This window comes from Molothrus aeneus, chromosome 1 (genome assembly GCF_037042795.1).
Source record: "Molothrus aeneus isolate 106 chromosome 1, BPBGC_Maene_1.0, whole genome shotgun sequence".
NCBI lineage: Eukaryota > Metazoa > Chordata > Aves > Passeriformes > Icteridae > Molothrus > Molothrus aeneus.
The window spans coordinates 1,332,740-1,353,595 of NC_089646.1; the positions used below are offsets into that span (position 1 = coordinate 1,332,740).

General features: G+C 47.9%; 1 protein-coding gene across 1 annotated transcript in view; it reads right to left on the reverse strand.

Moving 5' to 3' along the window:
• The window catches only part of PTH1R (parathyroid hormone 1 receptor), a 90,342-nt gene that overhangs the window by 22,914 nt on the left and 46,572 nt on the right, over window positions 1–20,856 (reverse strand). Inside the window, exons 3-5 of the mRNA XM_066552971.1 lie at window positions 12,168–12,278; window positions 11,013–11,131; window positions 793–887 (exon numbers count right to left, since the gene is read on the reverse strand). Coding sequence (XP_066409068.1) covers window positions 793–887; window positions 11,013–11,131; window positions 12,168–12,278 — 325 coding nt within the window. The remainder of the gene's footprint in view (window positions 1–792; window positions 888–11,012; window positions 11,132–12,167; window positions 12,279–20,856) is intronic.

The window sequence follows — 20,856 nt, forward strand, 5'->3', positions numbered from 1 at the left end:
TTCCCAAAGGACAAATCCCTGGATGTGGGTGACACATTTCATCCCTCCCATCCCATGCTGTCTGCGCCAGCAAGAATCCCAGAATCCCAGGATGATTTGGGCTGGAAGGGACCTTAAATATCATCCCATTCCAACCCCAGCACCTTCCACCATCCCAGGCTGCTCCAAGCCCTGTCCAACCTGGCCTTGGACACTTCCAGGGATGGAAGCTGCAACAGTGGATGGAGGAATGGATAATGAGGGTTCAAAGTGGCATTTAGGGGTCTAAATCCCTTCAAAGGGCTGGTGGGAAGGGAGGGGACACAATGGAGTCAGGAGGGTCAGTTTTGGATCCCTGGGAAGAGCAGCAGTGTGGGGAGATTGGAGGAATCCGCCTGGGAGTTTTCCATCCCTTTCAACTGGGTTATCCTTCACGAACATTCGGATTTAGAGTGGGATTTCCCTCAGAGAATCTTATTTCTCTGCAAATCAGCCATCTAAAGCTAAGCCAGTCACCTGCAGGACAACAGGGACAGAAAATCCTGGACAGTATTCCAAGGGATTCCTGGAGAGGCTCCTCTTCCCATTTGCTATGAAGAGGGCCTGGAAAACTCCACCTGAGGGAAGTGGAAGGAGTTCCAAAATCCCACCCGCCATCCCCCAGGAAGTTTGCCCTGGGATACCCTAAAGCAGCCCAAATCACCGATGCCACCACCACTGGTGGCTTCCTGAACTGCACCACCCCAGTTTTCATCCTTCCGGAAAAACCCGCGGCTTCTCCGGTGTCGCTTAGGTAAAAACAGAGCCGCCTACCTGAAGTATCCCAGGATAAGGACAGCAACTGTGAGGGATCCCAGGGAGATGGAGTATCCAACAGTATAAATCAAATAGAGGCGATCAAAGACCTCCTGCAGCAGAAACGATGGAGAAAACAGCGTCACATGGGGAACGCGGCCCTCCTGCACCACACAACCCTGGCAGCACGCAGAGCCCAGATCCTTCGGGAATCCCGTCTTTTTTGGCAGCTTGGGAAGTGGGGCTTGTGTTCCCTGAGGTGGGGAGGTGGGATTTTCCCAAGGGATTCATGATGGAGTGGGGTTAACCCCATGCCTGGGAGTTTCGCGGCGTTTTCATCCCAAAGGAGCCCAAAGTGGTTCCAACAAACCAAGAAACTCCTGGCCCAGCTCAGGGATCACTTGGGAATTTTCACCTGGACAAAATGCCTGCTCAGCTGGGAATTTTGCAGGGGATTCACGATGGAGTGGGGTTAATTCCATACCTGGGAGTTTTGCGGTGTTTTTATCCCAAAGGAACCTGAAGTGCTTTACAAACTCCTGGTCCAATTCAGGGATCAATTGGAATTTTTCACCTGGACAAAATGCCTGCTGAGCTGGGAATTTGGCAAGGGAATAATGATGGAATGGGGTTGATCCCATGCCTGGGAATTTTGCAGCGTTTTCATCCCAAAGGAGCCTAAAGTGGTTCCAACAAACCAACAAACTCCTGGCCCAACGCAGGGATCACTTGAGAATTTTCACCTGGACAAAATCTCTTCTCAGCTGGGAATTTTGCAAGGGATTAACGATGGAGTGGGGTTAATCCCATGCCTGGGAATTTCACAGTGTTTTCATCCCAAAGGAACCCAAAGCGCTTTACAAACCCTCGGCCCAGTCCAGGGATCACTTGGGAATTTTCACCTGGACAAAATGCCTGCTGAGCTGGGAATTTTGCTGGAATTGCACAATTTAGCCATTGCTGGATGACTGATGTGCAGCCTGGGGGAGCGTAACCCACACCAGAAAACCGGGGAAAGAAATACTTTGGCTATGGGATATGAGGGAAAAAATCACCTGCGTTTATTTTTCCCTCTTTTAAATCCCAAGCAGCCTCTGCCCGTGGTTATCCAATCCAGACACAACCTGAGCTTGCCAAAATCCCATTGGAAAAGGCTCTGTCGCAGAACAGTGCTTAATAATTAATCATTTAGGAAGCTTTACGCTGTTATTTTCCAAAGCTGCCCTTGAAACCCTGAGGTTTCCATTAAATATCAGGATGTTTTCCTTGATCCTGCAGCTGAACTCAGGGATTCCTGGAAAGGGTTAAAATGCCTGCCCCCCATCCCAGCCTGCCCTGCCTTTCCCAGACTGATTTTAGCAAAAAATCCCAAAAAAACCCAACCAATTCAGCATCTTTCTCCTCATTCCCTCCTCTCCCTCGCCCTGCCCACGGGGCTGCAGTAATGTCAGGAATGCTGGGCTCTGAATGACAGCTCTGATTGGGATTTGAGGCTTGGAACGCTGTCCTGGAATGCCAAACCTCAGCCCTATTACATCAGAATCCGCAGATTTGGGAATGTTTCTCTGCGGTTTGCGCTGGAGGAGCGAAGCCCTTGCCAATATTAATTTACTGAGTGTGTCTGTGCGTATTTATGGGATATTTTTATAGATTTTTATAGATCTGTCTGTGCAGGCAGCGGGCCCTGAAAAGCCAAGAAGAAGAGATTTCAAAGCTTTCAGGGAAAAATATCCTGGTGTGTGATTTTCCTGCTGCCAAGCTGGAATCCTCTTGGAGCTGGAAAACGTTTGCCTCCATAGTAAAAAATGAAAGGATAATAATTAATAATAATAGTAATAATAATCTCACTCCAAGGTTGGAATTTTTCAGTGAAACAAAAGTTGTGAGGCCTTAACGAAACATCCCTGAGCCCCATTCAGAAATTTCACCGGGAAGATCCATGTTCCTATGGCTGGGAATGTCCTTGGGAAGAGCCTCTGGATTGGCAGGAGGTTTTGGAAAGTTGAGTGCCCTGACTGACCACAGGGCTTCTCTTTGGAAGGAGGTTGAGCACCAAGAGCCAAGACACAGAAAGCTTCTCCTGGAGCTCTCCTTGGAGGAGGAGGTGCCCCAAATCCCACCTGGAGTCACTCTGGAAAACCCCTGGGAAATGGGATTTCTTGGAGGGGGTGCTCAGATCCTTGGGGAAACCCTTTGGAACAAAAAATTGAGGTTCTCCACTTCCACTTCTCCCTCACTTGGAGTTCCCAGGAGCTTTTCCTCCCTGGATTTATCCACGAGGGGACAAAATCTCCAAAGGAGTTCCATGTGTCCCAAAGGAGGTCCCAGCTCCATGAAAACCACAATGAACAACCAGGAAAGATCCTCCAGGTAGGAAAATATTGAATGATCTGCCAGCTGCAACGATGATCTCCATGGTCTGAGGAGTGTCCCTGGGGAGCTGAGATGGATGGGAAGTCAAATAATTCCCAGAAAACCACAAAGGCCACGATGGCCAAGCCATGGACACAACCTGGAGATCCACCCACTCCGGGAATTTCCCTGGAAGTCTCCTGGAAGTCCACCCTGAGGAGAGACTGACCATCCCTGGTCATCCCTTGCTGGAAGAGGCCAAACCTGGCCTTGCCACAATAGCCTGGTCTATAAAGTGTGATAACTAAACCAAAGTGTTTCAATTTAATTGTAATTTAATCAGAATATTCAGGGCTTTGAGCAACCTGGGCCGGTGGAGGTGCCCCTGCCCGTGACACAGAGCTGGAACTGGCTGGACTTCAAGGTCTCTTCCAACCCCAATCAAGTCAGGATTCCAGGATTCCATGAATTAGATTCCTGCAGGAACCCTCCACTCTTTCAACTCTTGCCATGTGTGCAAAAGGAAAAGGAAAACCAGACGGAGCAGGAATTTTCTGGTGGCAAATCCTATCCTGAGTTTCATGGAGCTGTGCCCTGTATCCAAATTTTTCCTTTCATCCTTTTTATTCCCCTTTAACAAGACACCAGCAGCACTTGGGTTGTGAAGCTGGGAGGGATCCAGTGTTTTTTGAGGAATGGGAAGGCTGTGAAAGGTGGGATCAGCAGCATAGGGAAGCATAAATAAGGATTTCCCAGATGGAATTTCTGCAGAGTTTCTCTGAGCTGCTGATTCAGGTGTCGTTAAGGACACGTTTGGAATGGGGGGTTTGCTGCTTTGAGTGATAAACAAAGCCAGAAAATCTCTGTCTTTGCTTTTCTTGTCTTTTTTTTTTTTTTACAGGAAAATGAGACTGAATAAAAAGCTAAATGGGAAATTCACAAAATGGGATATTCACAAAATGGGATAGACACAGAAGGCACAGAACAGGCACTGATTTCCAAAGCCCCAGGGAAAACTTTGAGTATTGATGACCCCGTTCCTGCAGGACTCTGTTCCCCTCATCCACAGATTTCCAGGCTCTGAAATCCTCCCAGTCTGGGAATCAGCTCCCACAAAAGGACCCCCAATTTAGCCTCAGACACTCCAGTGTACTCTCAGGCACCCCAATTTAGACACACATGTCCATAAAAATCATCTTTAAGTTCCTTTCCAACCCAAACCATTCCAGGATTCTCGGATTCTATTTCCAGGAACGCACCAGACCAAATCCATAGGCATGGAATGAGGATGGCACCTCGGGGTTAATTGAAATTATGAACAAAACATCTCCCAGATAATTATTTTTTATTCCTCCACAGACTCTAAAACCTCTGCCCGTGTCCTGCTGCAAACGCCTGACACTTCACTGACATTCCTTTGTGGAAATTGGGGATAAAACAGTCCAAACCCGTTCCTGTGCCGTCACTTTGAGGCTCCACAAAGTTGTTTGCTTTTCCCAGGACCCCAGAGAGCTCCAGGACTGCTGCTTGGAACAATGGGGTTTAGATAAAGCAGCCCTGCAACACGCTGGGCCCTTCCCATTGTGTTTGGAAGGGGCGGATTCTCCAGGCCCCTCCGAGTTCCCAGGCAGCCGTCAAACCCTCACGCTACAGACAAGCAGGAGCAGATGAAGACGGGATTGGGGCTGGATCTGAGCATGGCCCATCCTGCTGGTGGTGGTTCCCAAGCTGAGCCAACCTCCCAAGTTGCTGGCTCTGACTCCCCTTCCCCGGGATTTTGGGAGCTGGAGATCCCGTTCACCCTTCAGCTCACCCTTGGAAAGAGGATGGGTTGGACCTGCTTTAAAACCAGCTGTGTTTGGCATCTCTCTTCTTTTGGGAGAGATGGGAATTAGGGGAATTCCTGGGTTTTGACCCAAACATGCCATTGCTGCTGCCACTGATGGAAAAAGTGACGTGAAAAATGATCCTGCTTCTATTGGCTGGATGTGTGGAAGGTAAGGGAGCCACAGTCTGTGGTTGTATGGAATTTGGGGAGAAATGGGCTAAAAACCTGCCTGAGGTCCATCACTCATCATTTGTGCTGCATTTTATCCAAAGATTCAGGAGCTCCAGGAATACAGGTCACCCTCCCTCCTGGTTTTAAGGGAATTCAGGGAACAAAGGAGAAGGGCCAGGCCCGAGGTCCTTTTAACTCTGCTCCCCATCTCCTTCAGGGCCAGGAAGGGATGCTTAGGGAAGAATGTGGGAACAGAACAAATCCACAGTAAATATGAGCTGCTGAAGCAAATCCAGAGGAAGTCACAGAGCTGCTCCAGGACTGGAGCCCCTCTGCTCTGGAACCAGGCTGGGAGAGCTGGGAATGTTCCCCTGGAGAGGAGAAGGCTCCAGGCAGAGCTCAGAGCCTCTGGCAGGGCCTGGAGGGGCTCCAGGAGAGCTGGAGAGGGACTGGGGACAAGGGATGGAGGGACAGGATGAGGGGATTGGGTTCAGATTGAAAGAGAGTTGATTTAGATGGGATACTGGGAAGGAATTCCTCCCTGGGAGGGTGGGGAGGCATGGGAATGAAATTCCCAGAGAAGCTGTGGCTGCTCCTGGATCCCTGGAAGTGTCCAAGGCCAGGTTGGAGCAGCCTGGGACAGTGGGAGGTGTCCTTGCCATGGCAGGGGTGGGATGGGATGGTCTTGTCCCTCATGGAAGGGACACTTTTCACCGTCCCAGGCTGCTCCAAGCCCCATCCAACCTGGCCTTGGACACTTCCAGCTGATCGTTCCCTCCCTCTTTAACATTATCTGGAAGGAATTTGAGGAAACACTTCCCTGGATTGCTTCATCCTACCTGACTAAAGGAGGACTCGGCCTCCAGGGCTGTCAGTTCCCATCCTGCAGCGGCAATTTTCCCTGAGGAAGCAGCCCAGGAGCAGTTGCTCCCCGGGCAGTTACGAGCTGTTAATTCTGCAGGCTCTGATGGCTTTAACACACTTTGCTCTTTGCAGAGAGTGGTTTCCGAGCTGCTCTGTGTGAAACAATCCCCATTTATTCGGGGCAGGACACCAGCTTGCTCTGGGGCCCTCTGTTTGCTGCTTTGGCCAATCTTAAAATTATCCCAGCATGGCTAAAATGGGAAAACTCCCCACCTAAACAAACATCCCTGGCTGGAGATGTGTGCACGCACGTGGTGTTTATTTAGGTGTGGATATCTCCAGCTATCTATAGGTTCAGGCCTATTTCCAGAGATAGCCAGCAAATCCATATATTTATAGCCACAGACAGTTGGTTTTCTTTTTTTTTTTTCCTAAAAGCCCAGTTTCTTAAAATTCCCTCTGGTTGCATCTGCTCGGAGTCAGCCACAATCTCCTGGCAAAACCTTGGGTAAATGCAGCTGTTGGTGGTGACGCAAAGATGCTGCTCCCCAGGGAGGGAAATAATAATAGAAAACCATCTCTCGCTCAAGACAACGGCTCAATGTGGCCAAATTCCCCTGTTCTGACATCTCTGGACATATTTACTCCATGAAAAAGAGATATCAAAGGAAGGTTTATTAATCCCAGGGCTGCAGTGCCACATTTAAGTGTGACAAGAGGCCTTGTGTGCTCTCTGTGAGTAAAGGCATCGGAACACTGAGGGAAAAAGTGCATTTTTTCCCCTCTCTTTTATTTCCAGAGTGGTTTTCATAGCCCAAGGCCGAAGAGACCTCCAGAGGATGCACAGATAGTGCTAAATTTGTCACCAGAATTCAGCCACCTCTGTGATAAATTCAAGGAATTTCATGACAAGGCACAGAATCGCTATGAGGGCAGGGCAGGACTGAGGGAAAGACCTCTTGCAAATACAAGGCTAATAATAATAATAATAATAATAATAATAATAATAATAATAATAATAATAATAATAATAATAATAATAATAATAATAATAATATAATGAGACGTTGAAAATCTACTCCATGAAAAAAAGAGATATCAAAGGAAGGTTTATTAATTTAAGGGCTGCAGAGCCACATTTAAGTGTGACAAGAGGCCTTGTGTGCTCTCTGTGAGTAAATGCATCAGCACACTGAGGGAAAAAGAACATTTTTTTCCTCCTCTTTTATTTCCAGAATAGTTTTCCCACCCCAAGGCCCAAGAGACCTGCAGAAGATGCACAGATAGTGCTTCATTTGTCACCAGAATTCAGCCACCTCTGATAAAATCAGGGAATTTCATGACAAGGCACAGAATCACTGAGAGCAGGACCTCTTGCAAATACAAGGCTAATAATAATAATAATAATAATAATAATAATAATAATAATAATAATAATAATAATAATAATAAAGAGATGATGTTGAAAATCTACCCCATGAAAAAGAAATATCAAAGGAAGGTTTATTAATCTCAGGGCTGCAGTGCCACATTTAAGTGTGACAAGAGGCCTTGTGTGCTCTCCATGACTAAAGGCATCAGAACACTGAGGGGTAAAGAACATTTTTTTCCTCCTCTTTTATTTCCAGAGTAGTTTTCATAGCCCAAGGCCCAAGAGACCTGCAGTGGATGTCACAATAATTCACAATAATTGGATTGTCACAAAAATTCAGCCACCTCTGTGATAAAATCAGGGAACTCTGTGACAAGGCACAGAATTGCTGAGGTAAGGAAGAAACCTCTTGCAAATATAAAATTAATAATTAGAATAAGAATAAAAATTGATAAATAGATGTCATGAAAAAGCATTTTTTGATCAAGATATGATTTCAAAGCTGGCAGAAACATCAATTTTTTTCCGTGTTCTCTTTGCCCTAGGTAAGCACCACTTCAAGTAAGACCAACCTGGTCATTTAATCTGAACAGTGATGATGGTTTAATTTGTCTAAATATTATTCCATTCACGTTTGTAGCTATGACAGAAAGTTCCTGGCAAAAGATGCATCAGCTTTGGCTACAGGATAATGAGGACTGAGATTTTGGGATGGGTTAGTAAAACGACTCCCTAAGGGAGAGCTCATGAGGAGCAGTAATTTTCCAAGAGGTTGAGAATAAAAACGAGGTGACACCTTCCTGTGCTGGGAAGCACAGCTCAAATCTCCCGTGCTGTGACACCCCTGTTGTTGGAACCCTGGAAACTGAGAATTTGGGAGTTTCTGTGCTGCCAGGCACTGACCCCCAAGAGAACACTGCACTGACCTGAGGCCCTGGAGAAGCTTCCAAAATGGAATGACAGAACTGGGATTGTGGGGGTGGAGTTTGGACAGAAGTGTGTGATATCACAGGGTGGGAAACTCAGAGTTTAAGGGTTTAGAATACAGGAATGGATATAAAGCAAGATGGAGGTTTTGGGGTGGAGGCTGATCCTTCTTCTCCTTCTCCTTCTCCTCCATGGGTTTGGGTGGTTTTGTGTAATTGGATAAAAAGTCCCAATTGCAGGCACAGGTGGTTGGTTATTGGGTTAAAAGTGAAGATAATTTCGGTGTCATTTGTTAATTGGACAGTTGATCCTTCAAAGGCCTTGCAGAGAGAGAGATGGGGCTCCATTTTTAGTTTGTTGGAGTGAAGCGCTGCAGAACTCAGGGCTTGTGAGAGTGTGACAGAGATAAGAACTGATAAACATCTGAGTCCCAACAAGAAATTCCATCTCACACATTTAATCCTGACCCTGGCAAAAAGAAGCAAAGACTCCTCACCCTGTGACCACTCAGGGGACACAGACAAAGGCAGGCACATCAAACCCACCACAGGAGATTTTGCTTTCAGCCTTTTAAACTACCTTGAAGGTGGAAAGTCTCCATTTCTTCCTTGTGGTGAAAAAAATAAATTAAAACGGGCAACTCTCTGTTGTTGTTTGTGCTCTTCCTTTAGCAAGTCACCCTGACAAGTCCTGCCAGTGGGAGGTGAAAATGGAAGGATGTCCTTTCCCTGGGGGATAGCTTGGAAACCAGCTGGACAATTCCCACCCCAGGGTGTGGGATGGGGGAGATGATTTCAGAGAAGTCAAAAGTTTGTGCATTGATCAAGATGCTCCATGACCCCAACATCTGCTCCCGGACCTTCCCAGAAAACTCCAGGGCCAAAAGAGTTCCTTCCACTATGAACTGGGAAAATCCCACCAAACTGGTTCTGGAAGGGAGCGTCATCCAGGCCTTTGCTGGAGTGGCTGGAGCAGCACCCAGTGCACCAACCTTCTGCTCCTTGTCCACTCGAGAGAAAACACTCAGCAGCTCCAAGAACTCTGTGGCACTTGGTGCCATGATCTAGTTGAGGTATTAGAACATGGGTTGGACTCGATGATCTTAAAGGTCTCTTCCAACCTAGAATTTCTGTGATTCTGTGAACTCATTTCCTCCTTTCCCTCATTTCCTTATTTTCCTAAACCACTTCATTCATGAGTTGCTTCACTCTTAAGGAGAAAAAAGCAATAACAACAACAACAAATAAAAAAACCCCAAAAACAACAAACCAAACAAAAAAACCCAAGCAAAAAAAAAACCCCAAAAAACAACCAAACAAACCAAGAACAACAACAAAAAACCTAAACAAAAACAACCCCAACTCCAAAAAACCCTACTCTGTGGTTAAATTTAAAATTAGGAACATTGTCCCAAAGGGCCCCTGGATCATCCTCAAGGAAGTTGTGGTTAGATCCTTATCTCCAGCTGTCTGGGATAATCCTCCCTGCAGCTGATCAGTCCCTGATGCCATGCCACATACCCAAGGGGACTCTTCCAAGAACCACTGAAAAACCAGAGGGTTTGGGCAAATTCTTTGGGAATTACAGGTGCGTGTGGGTGGGAACATCATTCTCTGTGGGACAAGGAGGCCACATCCTCCCAAGAGACACGAGGGACAGCTTTGCTGTCACCTTAGCATGGAATTCCTTCCAGACTTCCAGAATTACAGAGCCCCAGGCTGGCTCACGGGGAAGAAAGAAATTTCTGGCAGCTGCTATTTTATCATTATCTGAATTTTTGTAAATTTATGGCTCACAGAATTATTAATTTTTTTTTTTCCAGGAGCTCACCAGACCCTCTCCATATTTTAAACACTTTTATAACTTCGAACTGTGCCACCGTTTCCAAATTGTGACTACATCAGAATTAATTCAAGATCATGGAATACCAGTAAGGTTTGGGTGGGAAGGGATCTTCAGGATCATCCCATTCCCACACCCTGCCATGGCCAGGGACACCTCCCACTGTCCCAGGCTGCTCCAACCTGGCCTTGGACACTTTCAGGGATCCAGGGGCAGCCACAGCTGCTCTGGGCACCCTGTGTCAGGGCCTCTCCATCCCCTCAGCCAGGAATTCTTTCCCAATGTCCCATCTAAATCTACTTCCTTCAGCTCAAAGCCATTCCCTGTGTCCTGTCCCTCCATCCCTTGTCCCCAGTCCCTCTCCAGCTCTCCTGAAGCCCCTTCAGGCCCTGCCAGGGGCTCTGAGCTCTCCCTGGAGCCTTCTCCTCTCCTGGACACTCCCAGCTCTCCCAGCCAGTTGCTCCGGGTTTGATTCCACATGTGTTTGGACATCCCCTCCCAGAGACAGCCGCATAAACATTGGAATTTTTGATAACAACCTGGCAGTAAAAGGATTTCCTGCTGTGGCAGAGGGAATCTCAATGCCGTGGAACAACCTCCAACCACTTCTGAGCGTTCCCAAGACCGCTCCAATTTTCCCCAAGATCCCTTCAGGAATGGGATCATGGCAGCTGCAGGAAACTTTTCTGCCTTTGAGGACAATTTTCCAATCAAATCATTGCCCATCAAAGCACGATGTGGCTTTGGCAAGCTCAGGACGGGTTTCCAAGAGGAGGAAGATGAGCTGGAGCTCATCTGGGGTTTTAAATGAGACAGAGGTCCGCGGGTTGGCCCGGCACGAGGCCAGGAATTCCTGCTGTGTGCAGGAATGGGAATGCCTACCCTTTCCCTCGTCTCGTTGGTGAGGAACTTGGCGCACTCGCTGTAGTTGGCCCAGGTGCGGTTGTTGCCCGGGACCAGCTCCCAGCTCCCGTTCAGGTCACACCGGCGATAAGCATGGCCTGCCAAGAGAGAGGAGACATGGAGTCAGCGGGAAAACTCCAGGCAGGAAATTCATCCCAAATTCACCACAAATTCATCCCAAATTCACCACAAATTCACCCCGAATTCATCCCAAATTCACCCCAAATTCATCCCAAATTCATCCCTGCCGAGAGAGAGAGGAGACATGGAATGAGTGGGAAAATGGCAGGAAATTCATCCTAAACTCATCCCTGCTGAGAGAGAACACATGGAATGAGCGGGAAAACAGCAGGGAATTCATCCCAAATTCATCCCAAATTCATCTCAAATTCATCCCTGCCAAGAGAGAGGAGACGTGGAATCAGAGGGAAAATGGCAGGAAATTCATCCCAAATTCATCCCAAATTCATCCCAAATTCATCCCTGCCGAGAGAGAGAGGAGACATGGAATCAGAGGGAAAATGGCAGGAAATTCATCCCAAATTCATCCCTGCCCAGAGAGAGAGGAGACATGGAATGAGCGGGAAAATGGCAGGAAATTCATCCCAAATTCATCCCAAATTAATCCCAAATTCATCCCTGCCCTGAGAGAGAGGAGACATGGAATGAGAGGGAAAATGGCAGAGAATTCATCCCAAATTCATCCCGAATTTATCCCAAATTCATCCCTGCCAAGAGAGAGAAGAGACATGGAATCAGAGGGGGAATGGCAGGAAATTCATCCCAAATTCATCCCAAATTCATCACTGCTGAGAGAGAGAGAGGAGTTGTGGAATCGGAAGGAAAATGGCAGGAAATTCGTCCCCAGGTGGAGCCTGCTATAGGCTCCGTATATTATAATATTGGCTTTTCACAAATACTGAAATGGATTTTACATGTGTGGTGTTAAAGGAACTTTGTTATAAGGATATAACTTTTATTTCTGTTGTTAATTATGCTCAGTGAAATAGCTGATATCAGCGTGCTTGTGACAAAATGCCTGCTGGGGTGGGATAACACCCAATGCCCAGTGGGAGGGGAGTTTGGAATTTCCTGGCTGTCGGGAATTTCCTGTGCTGGGGGCTCCACACCCACCTTTGTGGTTGAAGTCGTAGATGTACTCGGGGCAGGGCATGGCCACCACCTTGCCGGGCACGCCCTCGGGCCAGCACACGATGCCGTCCCACTCCGGAAGGCAGAAGCCATCTGTGGGAGAGAGCGGGGACAAAGAGGAGTCACTGCACCTGCCGAGGTGGCACCGGGGCCCCCCGGCTTGGGGGGGCTCTCCGTGAAGAACCAGCATTCCGTTGGGAAACCTGTCCTAGGAATATTGTCAGTTCCTTCTCAAAGTGTGGCTCTGTGTCGCAGACATCTTTTCATGAAAGATCCTTTCCTTAGGATTTTCCCTCATGAGAAGCTGAGAGGCCTCAGGAACAAAATGTAACCAATGGTTATCTGCTGCTGTGGGATGCAACAGGTGGATCTGTGACTGGTCTCATGTGGTTGTTTCTAATTAATGGCCAATCACAGCCCAGCTGGCTTAGACACAGAGCCTGAGCCACAAGCCTTTGTTATCATTCCTTCCTATTCTATTCTTAGCCAGCCTTCTGATGAAATCCTTCCTTCTATTCTTTTAGTATAGTTTTAATGTAATATACATCATAAAATAATAAATCAGCCTTCTGAAACATGGAGTCAGACTCTTGTCTCTTCCCTCATCCAAGAACCCCTGTGAACACGGTCACAGCTCTAGAAGGTGTGAATTATCCCAAGTTTTGTTCCACAAGGACAAACTGTGTCCAGCTCTGGGATTGCCAGGATCAGAATGATATGGAACTGCTGGAGAGATCCAGAGGAGGCAACTCCAGAGAAGTTTCTCCCAGGGCTGGAGCCCCTCTGCTCTGGAGCCATACTGGAGAGCTGGGAATGTTCCCCTGGAGAGGAGAAGGCTCCAGGGAGAGCTCAGAGCTTCTGGCAGGGCCGGGAGGGGCTCCAGGAGAGCTGGAGAGGGGCTGGGGACAAGGGATGGAGGGACAGGACACAGGGAATGGCTTTGAGCTGAAAGAAGTCGATTTAGATGGGACACTGGGAAGGAATTCCTGGCTGGGAGGGTGGGGAGGGGCTGGGATGGAATTCCCAGAGCAGCTGTGGCTGCCCCTGGATCCCTGACAGTGCCCAAGGCCAGTTTGGAGCAGCCTGGGACAGTGGGAGGTGTCCCTGCCATGGCAGGGGTGGAATGGGATGGTCTTCCCAGGTCCAGGACCTGCTCTTGCCCTTGCTGAATTCCAGAAGTTTCCTCCCTGCCCATCTCTCCAACTTGTCCAGGTCCCTCTGAAGGGCTCCACAACCCCTCAAGTCATCCCTCACTCCCAGCTCCTGTCCTCAGGGAGTTGGGGCTTTGGGCTGGGTAACTGCACCCACCCACCCATGGAATTCCAGCTGCAGCGCAATATTGAGAATGAAACGCTCAAAGTGGCAGATCTGCCCCAAATCTGCCCCCAGAGCTGTGTCTGCCCTCAGGCACGAGGTTATCGAGTGCTGGACACAGGAGTCACCCGGGAAGCAAAAGGAACAGGAACCACCTGTGGTACTTTCTGAGACCCCTGTCGACGGGAGGAATGGTGAATCTGACTCCATGTTCTCAGAAGGCTAATTTATTGTTTTATGATATATTATATTATATTATATTATATTATATTATATTATATTATATTATATTATATTACACTAAACTAAAGAATACAGAAAGGATACAGACAGAAGGCTAAAAGATACTCATGAAAACTCGTGATTCTTTCCAGAGTCCTGACACATCTTGATGGTGATTGGTCATTAAGTAAAAACAATTCACAGGAAACCAATGAAACAACCACCTGTTGGTAAACAGCGTCCAAACCACATTCCAAAGCAGCAAAACACAGGAGAAGCAAGTCAGATAATTATTGTTTTCATTTTTCTCTGAGGCTTCTCAGCTTCCCAGGAGCAAAGTCCTGGGCAAAGAGATTTTTCAGAAAATCTGATGGTGACAACCACCTGCTCTTATCTGCCAAAAACTCCTTGTGGAACTTGCAAAAAAATTCCAAACTTGTGGAAATCCAAACAGGGCCAAGATCTCAGCATGGTCCGTGGATATCAAAGCTTCCCACCATGGAGGAATTCATCCTTCCTCACCAACGTGACTCCCCAAGATTAAAGGAAAACCAGGATTGCTTCAAAGCCCTTTGGCTGCTCCAGGCTCAGAGCCGACACGGATTAATTCAGTTTGGTGGGGTTTAGGATGGGAAAAACACTGAAAATCTCCTTGTTTAGCAGCTGATTTCTTATCTCTAATTTAGTGTGGATGAAAAGGACCAGACAAATCGCAGCCTTTCTTCTAAAGCATCAACTGGGAGTGTGGGTCAGGAGCAAAAATTCCTCAACATCCACGTGATAAAAAAAGAGGGAAATAATTTATCACACTTTCTCTGCTTCTTAGGAGAAGAAAAATACATTTCCTATTCATGAAAACTAGGAAAACCCTTCCCTCTGGCTCATTATTTGCAGGATAATCTACACTGGGGAAAAAAGAGTTTATTTATTTCTCAGTTCTCTGGAAGGTACAAAAGGCAAAGGAAAAAAACCAAAAAACAACACAGGGCCCCACAAAATTTGGCTCAGGACAAAATGCTGATGTCCTTGACGTCTTTTCTGCAGACAAGAAAGTAAATAAAGATTTAATGGAGCCCTCAAAGTGCTCTTGCCTAAAATAAAGTCAGTTCTTATGACAAAATGAATCAATTTTCAGTAAACATTAAAAGAAACACACTGGAGAAACAACTCTGAGAGAAAAACAGTTCCCCAAATGTGCTCTGAGAGGGAAAATCTCCCACTTTTCCAAAATCTTCACTATTTGCAAAGGGCAGTTTCACTTTTAAGAGGTTTCATTTCTCATCCCACCGAAATATGCGGCCAGAAAAGAAGAAAGTGCGAAATAGTGTAGTGGGTGCATCCTCCTTGTGCTGGAAAAACCGATAACAAACCACACAATCATTGATTTTTGGGTACTTTGAGCCCCCCAAATCCTCCCCAAAAGCTGAAGGAAACGGTGGTGGGGCACCTCTGGACTTCTGCTTCTTGGGGGGACAATCTGGGGAGCCAAGAGCTGCCCTAGAAATGGTTAAAAAGATGATGGTTGCATTTAAAATTTTGACCTCTGCATGGAAATGATTCCTTAAATGATTTAATCCTGAGTCATCAAAGAATTATCCTGAGTCATCCTGAGTATTAAGTCCTGATAAGAATCCAGTGGGACTCAAAAATTCGGGAAGTGTCTGAGCTTCCCAACAGAGGGATCTGTTGCTGTTACCAAGACCTGAACCCCCCCAGAGAAATCTCTTCCCCCTCCTCTCCATCGTCTCTGGCCTCTCTTCCCCCATTCCTTGCTTGGAAAAGCCATTCCAGGAAAATGTGGAGGAGGGATAAAACATCTCAGTGATGGTTTCCCTTTCTGGAATTCCCCAGTGATGGACGATGAGTTCAGGGAAGGGCGGGTGGATATTTGGGAGCTGCCACCTGCACACCTCCCTAAAATTCAGGATAACACAGCTGCTTCCTGAAAGTCCTGGGAGCCACAGGGGAAGGAGAGAGGCTTTGGGTCGGGAACAGGGATTGCAGGTAGGGGAACCTGGTGAGGAGCATCCACAGGTCAAGCCAGAAGCCTCTGGAGCTCCTGGAATGATTTGAGGAGCTCCTACAGTGACTGAAACTCTTGGAAAACCCTTTTCAAATGGAAATATGGACTGATATCAGGAGCAGCCACACTCTGGGATTGTTGGATCCACATTCCTGGGGTTTAACACAGCCAGAAGCTGTTTGTCCCCTCTGTGTCCTGGAGAGGAGCCTCACCATCCTCCTCTCCTATCCCAAATCCCTCCAGTCCTCCCGTCTAAGGAGAACTCCTGGGAGCACAAGGGGGAATGGGTTTAAACCACAGGAGGGTTCATTCCCACTAATTACAAGGAAGACGTTTTTATAATGGCAATTTTAATTTTAATAATTAATTTTAATAATGAATTTTAATTATAAAAACTGGAATTTTAAATAATTTTTTATATAATGGTGGAACATTGGAACAGCCTTTCCAGAGAATTTGTGGCTGCCCCTGGATCCCTGGAAGTGTCCAAGGCTGGGTCGGACAGGGCTTGGATCACCCTGGGATAGTGGGAGCTGTCCCTGCCCATGGGGTGGAACGGGATAATCTTTAAGGCCCCTCCCAAACCCAAATCACTCCATGAACCTCTGATAAAACAGGAAGGGAAAATCCCGTATTTCCCATTGTGCTGGAATCCAAACAAGCCATTCCTTTCTGGTCTGTTAGCCCCAAAAGCTCCTCCAAACATTTTTTTTTTCACGAATTTATAAAAACATTCACAGTATCAACAACTTGGCTTCTCCCTTTGTTTTCCTTTTCTCCCGGTCATTTCTCCAAGGAGATCCAGGCTGAATTCCAAGAAGAAAGCAGAAAACTGGGGAAGCTTGGCCTGTTGATGATAAATCAGTCCCTCCTGAGACACTGGTAACAATATTCCAAAGCACAGAGAATTCCAAAGGATCCAGTTGGAAAAGCTAATAGAAAACCTCTTGGAATTTTGGTGAAATTGAGTTCGAGGCTTCCACTGTGATGTTTGGATCGATCCACGTAGTTCAGGACGTTGGACTGGAAAAGTCAAACATTTCTTTCCTTGGAAGGAATAGTAGGATTATGGAAGTCCAAAAGAATTCATAAACTGCTAAAAAACAAGGAAATCTCACACATATCCCACATCCCAGAGTGTTTTGGGTGTGTATCCATCATCCAGGCAATGCTGAAGGGGCGATCCTGTTTATCCCTCAGGGATTTGCCTCCTCTTCCGAATCCAGAGCTTCATTTCTCATGGATATGGACACAGAAGGTGGGAATGGCACTGGAATTCTTCGTGATTTGAGGACAATCACCGACCACTTCAGTGCTGGAGAAATGAGTCCTGAAGGGAAACAAGGGATCCCTCCAGGATCCCATTGGCTCTTGTCCACCAGGACATCTCTCGGATCAGTCCTTTCCCATTGAAGGTTGGTATCTCAAGGCTTGGAAGCTGAAGTCATTCCAAGATGGGAACAAGCAAAAAAGCAAAAACACTCTTGGATGTCATTCCTGAAGAAATGAGACCTGAAGGGAAGCATGGGATCCCTCCAGATCCCACTGGTTCTTGTTCACCAGGACATCTCTTGGATCAATCCTTTCCCGTTAAAGGTTGGAATCTCAGGGTGTGGAAGATGAAGTCATTCCAAGATGGGAACAAGCAAAAAACACTCTTGGATGTCCTTGCTGCAGGATTTCCCTCTGGGAGGCAGGAAGGACAATTCCAGGACACTTTGGGAAGGGGTTGTCCCAAATGCATCCCTCATTTTGCTCCCTGACTTCGCTCCCCCACCTGAGCCAAGCCAGAATCCCAGAATCCCAGAGGTTGCTTTGGTAGGAGAGACAAAAGCAGGAGCAGATTTGGGCCATCCCTGCTCAGGGTGCATGGACAGTTATTCCCTCCTTCCTGCTCCTATCCCATCCCCCTTTTCCCTTCCCTTTCCCCCAGCCTCAATCCCTGTTCCAGCAGGAACGGGACACTTTGCATGTGGAGAAGGCATCCAAACCATCTGCGAGGCTCCTTGGCAGCTGCACAAACACAAACACGGGCCGGAGGTGTTTATCCAGGGGCACGGAATATCAATCAGCCCGGCTCATTCCGGCCCCCGGGAGACCACAGCTGGAATAGGCTGTGCGACTGTGGTCACTCCAGTACGGGAAGGGCATTTGGAGCACTGCAAGGAGGCCGGGAGCAGCCACCGAAACAAATGAGGCAGCGTTTTGGGATGGGAAGGGGAGGAAATAATTTTGGGATTGGAAAGGGGAGGAATTGTTTTAGGATAGGAAGGGGAGAAATAATTTTGGGATTGGAAAGGGGAAGGAACTGTTTTGGGAGAGGAAGGGGGAGAAATCATTTGGGGATAGGAAGGGCAAGGAATTTTTTTGGGACAGGAAGAGGGAGAAATCATTTGGGGATAGGAAAGGGGAGAATTTTTTTGGGATAGGAAGGGGGAAGAAATAATTTGGGGATAGGAAAGGGGAGAATTTTTTTGGGATAGGAAGGGGGAAGAAATAATTTGGGGATAGGAAGGGGAAGGAATCATTTTGGGATAGGAAGGGAGGAGGAATTGTTTTGGGATAGGAAGGGGAAGGAATCATTTGGGGATAGAAAGGGGAAGGAATCATTTTGGGATAGGAAGAGGGGAGGAATTGTTCTGGAATAGGAAGTGGAGAGGAATTGCTTTGGGATAGGAAGGGGGAAAATAATTTGGGGATTGGAGGGGGAAGGAATTGTTTTGGGATAGGAACGGGGGAGAAATCATTTTTGGATGGGAAGGGAGAGAAATCATTTGGGGATGGGAAGGGAGAGAATTGTTTTGGGATAGGAACAGGGGAAAATAATTTGGGGATAGGAAAGGGGGAAAATAATTTTGGGACAGGAAGGGGGAAAATAATTTGGAGATAGCATAGGAGGAGAATTGTTTTGGCATAGGAAGAGGGGAGGAATTGTTTTGGGATAGGAACGGGGGAGAAATCATTTTGGGATTGGAAGGGGAAGGAATTGTATTGGGATAGGAAGTGGGGAGGAATTGTTCTGGTATAGGAAGAGGGGAGGAATCGTTTTGGGATTGGAACAGGAGAGAAATCATTTTGGGAGAGGAAAAGGGAGGAATGGGGACTTGGAAGGGCAGGAATTAAGTCTGGGGGTTTGCAGGTGGATTTCAAACCCGGCTGTGAGGGCAGGGGGGATGAGGGGCTGCTTTTGGGGCTGTCTTGGTCTACAGGGGGTGTGGCTGGAGGAAGAGGGGCTGTGACCCGGCTGTGTGACCCGGCTGTGTGTGGATCCCGTTGCTTGGACAGAATGGAAGGATGTGAGGAGTGGGATCCTCACTGATCCAACAGAGTCAGGCTGGAAGGGACCACAGTGGATCAGCTGCTCCAGCAGGGCCATCCCAGAGCACAGGGCTCAGGATTACATCCTGGCAGGTCTGGAATATCCCCGGTGAGGGAGATCCCACAGCCTCTCTGGTCTCTGCTCAGGGCTGGGCACTGCTCAGGGCAGAAGTTCTGTCTCCCGTGCCGGGAGAATTCCTGGGATCAGTCCCTGCCCGTGGCTCTGGTGCCATTGCTGGGCCCCCGCAGCAGAGCCTGGCCCTGCTCCGACCCTCCCTGCACCCAGGGATACCCAGGGACACCCAGGGCTGAGGGCCCCTCTCAGCTGGGGCTCCTCTCCAGGCTGAGCAGCCCCAGCTCCCTCAGCCTTTCCTGGGCACCGAGATGCTCCAGGCCCTTGCTCAGCTCCGTTGGACCCACTCCAGAAGTTCCATGGCCATGGGTGGATGCAGCTTCTGTCTGTCACTGCTCAAAGAATTTTTCTGCTCTTTACCCAGTGTCTCATGGACAGAGCATCCTGTCCATGCTCAGCCCTGGAGGAAACAGACATTGGAAGGGGATGGACACAGGGGCCAGGTCACAACATGTCTTGGCTCATTCCATTCCAGACAATTCCACGACCCAGCTCTGGAGACACCTTCCTGACCTCACCAGCCACCATTCCTTCCCCTTCCTATGCCAAAATGATTTCTCCCCCATTCCTATCCCAAAACAATTCCTTCCCCTTCCAATCCCCAAATGATTTTTTCCCCCTTCCTATCCCAAAACAATTCTTCTGGACCCTGCCCATCCACCCCCCAGCTTCCCAACCCAGGAGCAGAAACTCAACCCCCAACATCCCGTTGGGAACTCCTGACCTGCCACTGCTGGCACATCCCATTCTTTCCTCATTCCAGCACATCCAGTCCTTCCAAACCCCTCCAGCCTCCCTCTGAGAGGGAAAAATACCATCCAAAATACCGTCTCAATCATTAAAACAAGGCTGATAATTAGCATTAGAGTTCAGCCACCCTTTGGAATATTTTCCACCCTTTTCCCGTGTTCCTTTACAAATCTAAACCACAGACCACTGGTGTCTCTCGTAATTCCCAAGGTCTGTCCCTCCCATGTGCTCCAAACCCTGTTTAGCTGCTCTGTGGACATTCCTCAGCAGGACTGGGAGCTCCAGGCCCAAACTCTGCAGGAAGAGGCCACATCCCTGGTTCAGCTCCTTCAAGTCCATCACGCTTCATATCCATGACGCTGAACTCCCTCACGCTCCAGGAGAACAGTCTGGTCTGTGATTCCATCCTCAAAGGTTTCCCGGTCCATAATTCCACCCTAGAAGCTCTCCCAGTCCGTAATTCCATCCTAGACACTCTCCAGGTCCATAGTTCCATCCTAGACACTCTCCTGGTCCATAATTCTATCCTAGAAGCTCTCCCAATCCATAATTCCATCCTAGACACTCTCCAGGTCCATAGTTCCATCCTAGAAGCTCTCCTGGTCCACAATTCCATCCTAGACACTCTCCAGGTCCATAGTTCCATCCTAGACACTCTCCCAATCCATAATTCTATCCTAGAAGCTCTCCCAGTCCGTAATTCCATCCTAGACACTCTCCAGGTCCATAGTTCCATCCTAGACACTCTCCTGGTCCATAATTCTATCCTAGAAGCTCTCCCAATCCATAATTCCATCCTAGACACTCTCCAGGTCCATAGTTCCATCCTAGAAGCTCTCCTGGTCCACAATTCCATCCTAGAAGCTCTCCCGGTCCACAGTTCCATCCTAGACACTCTCCAGGTCCATAAT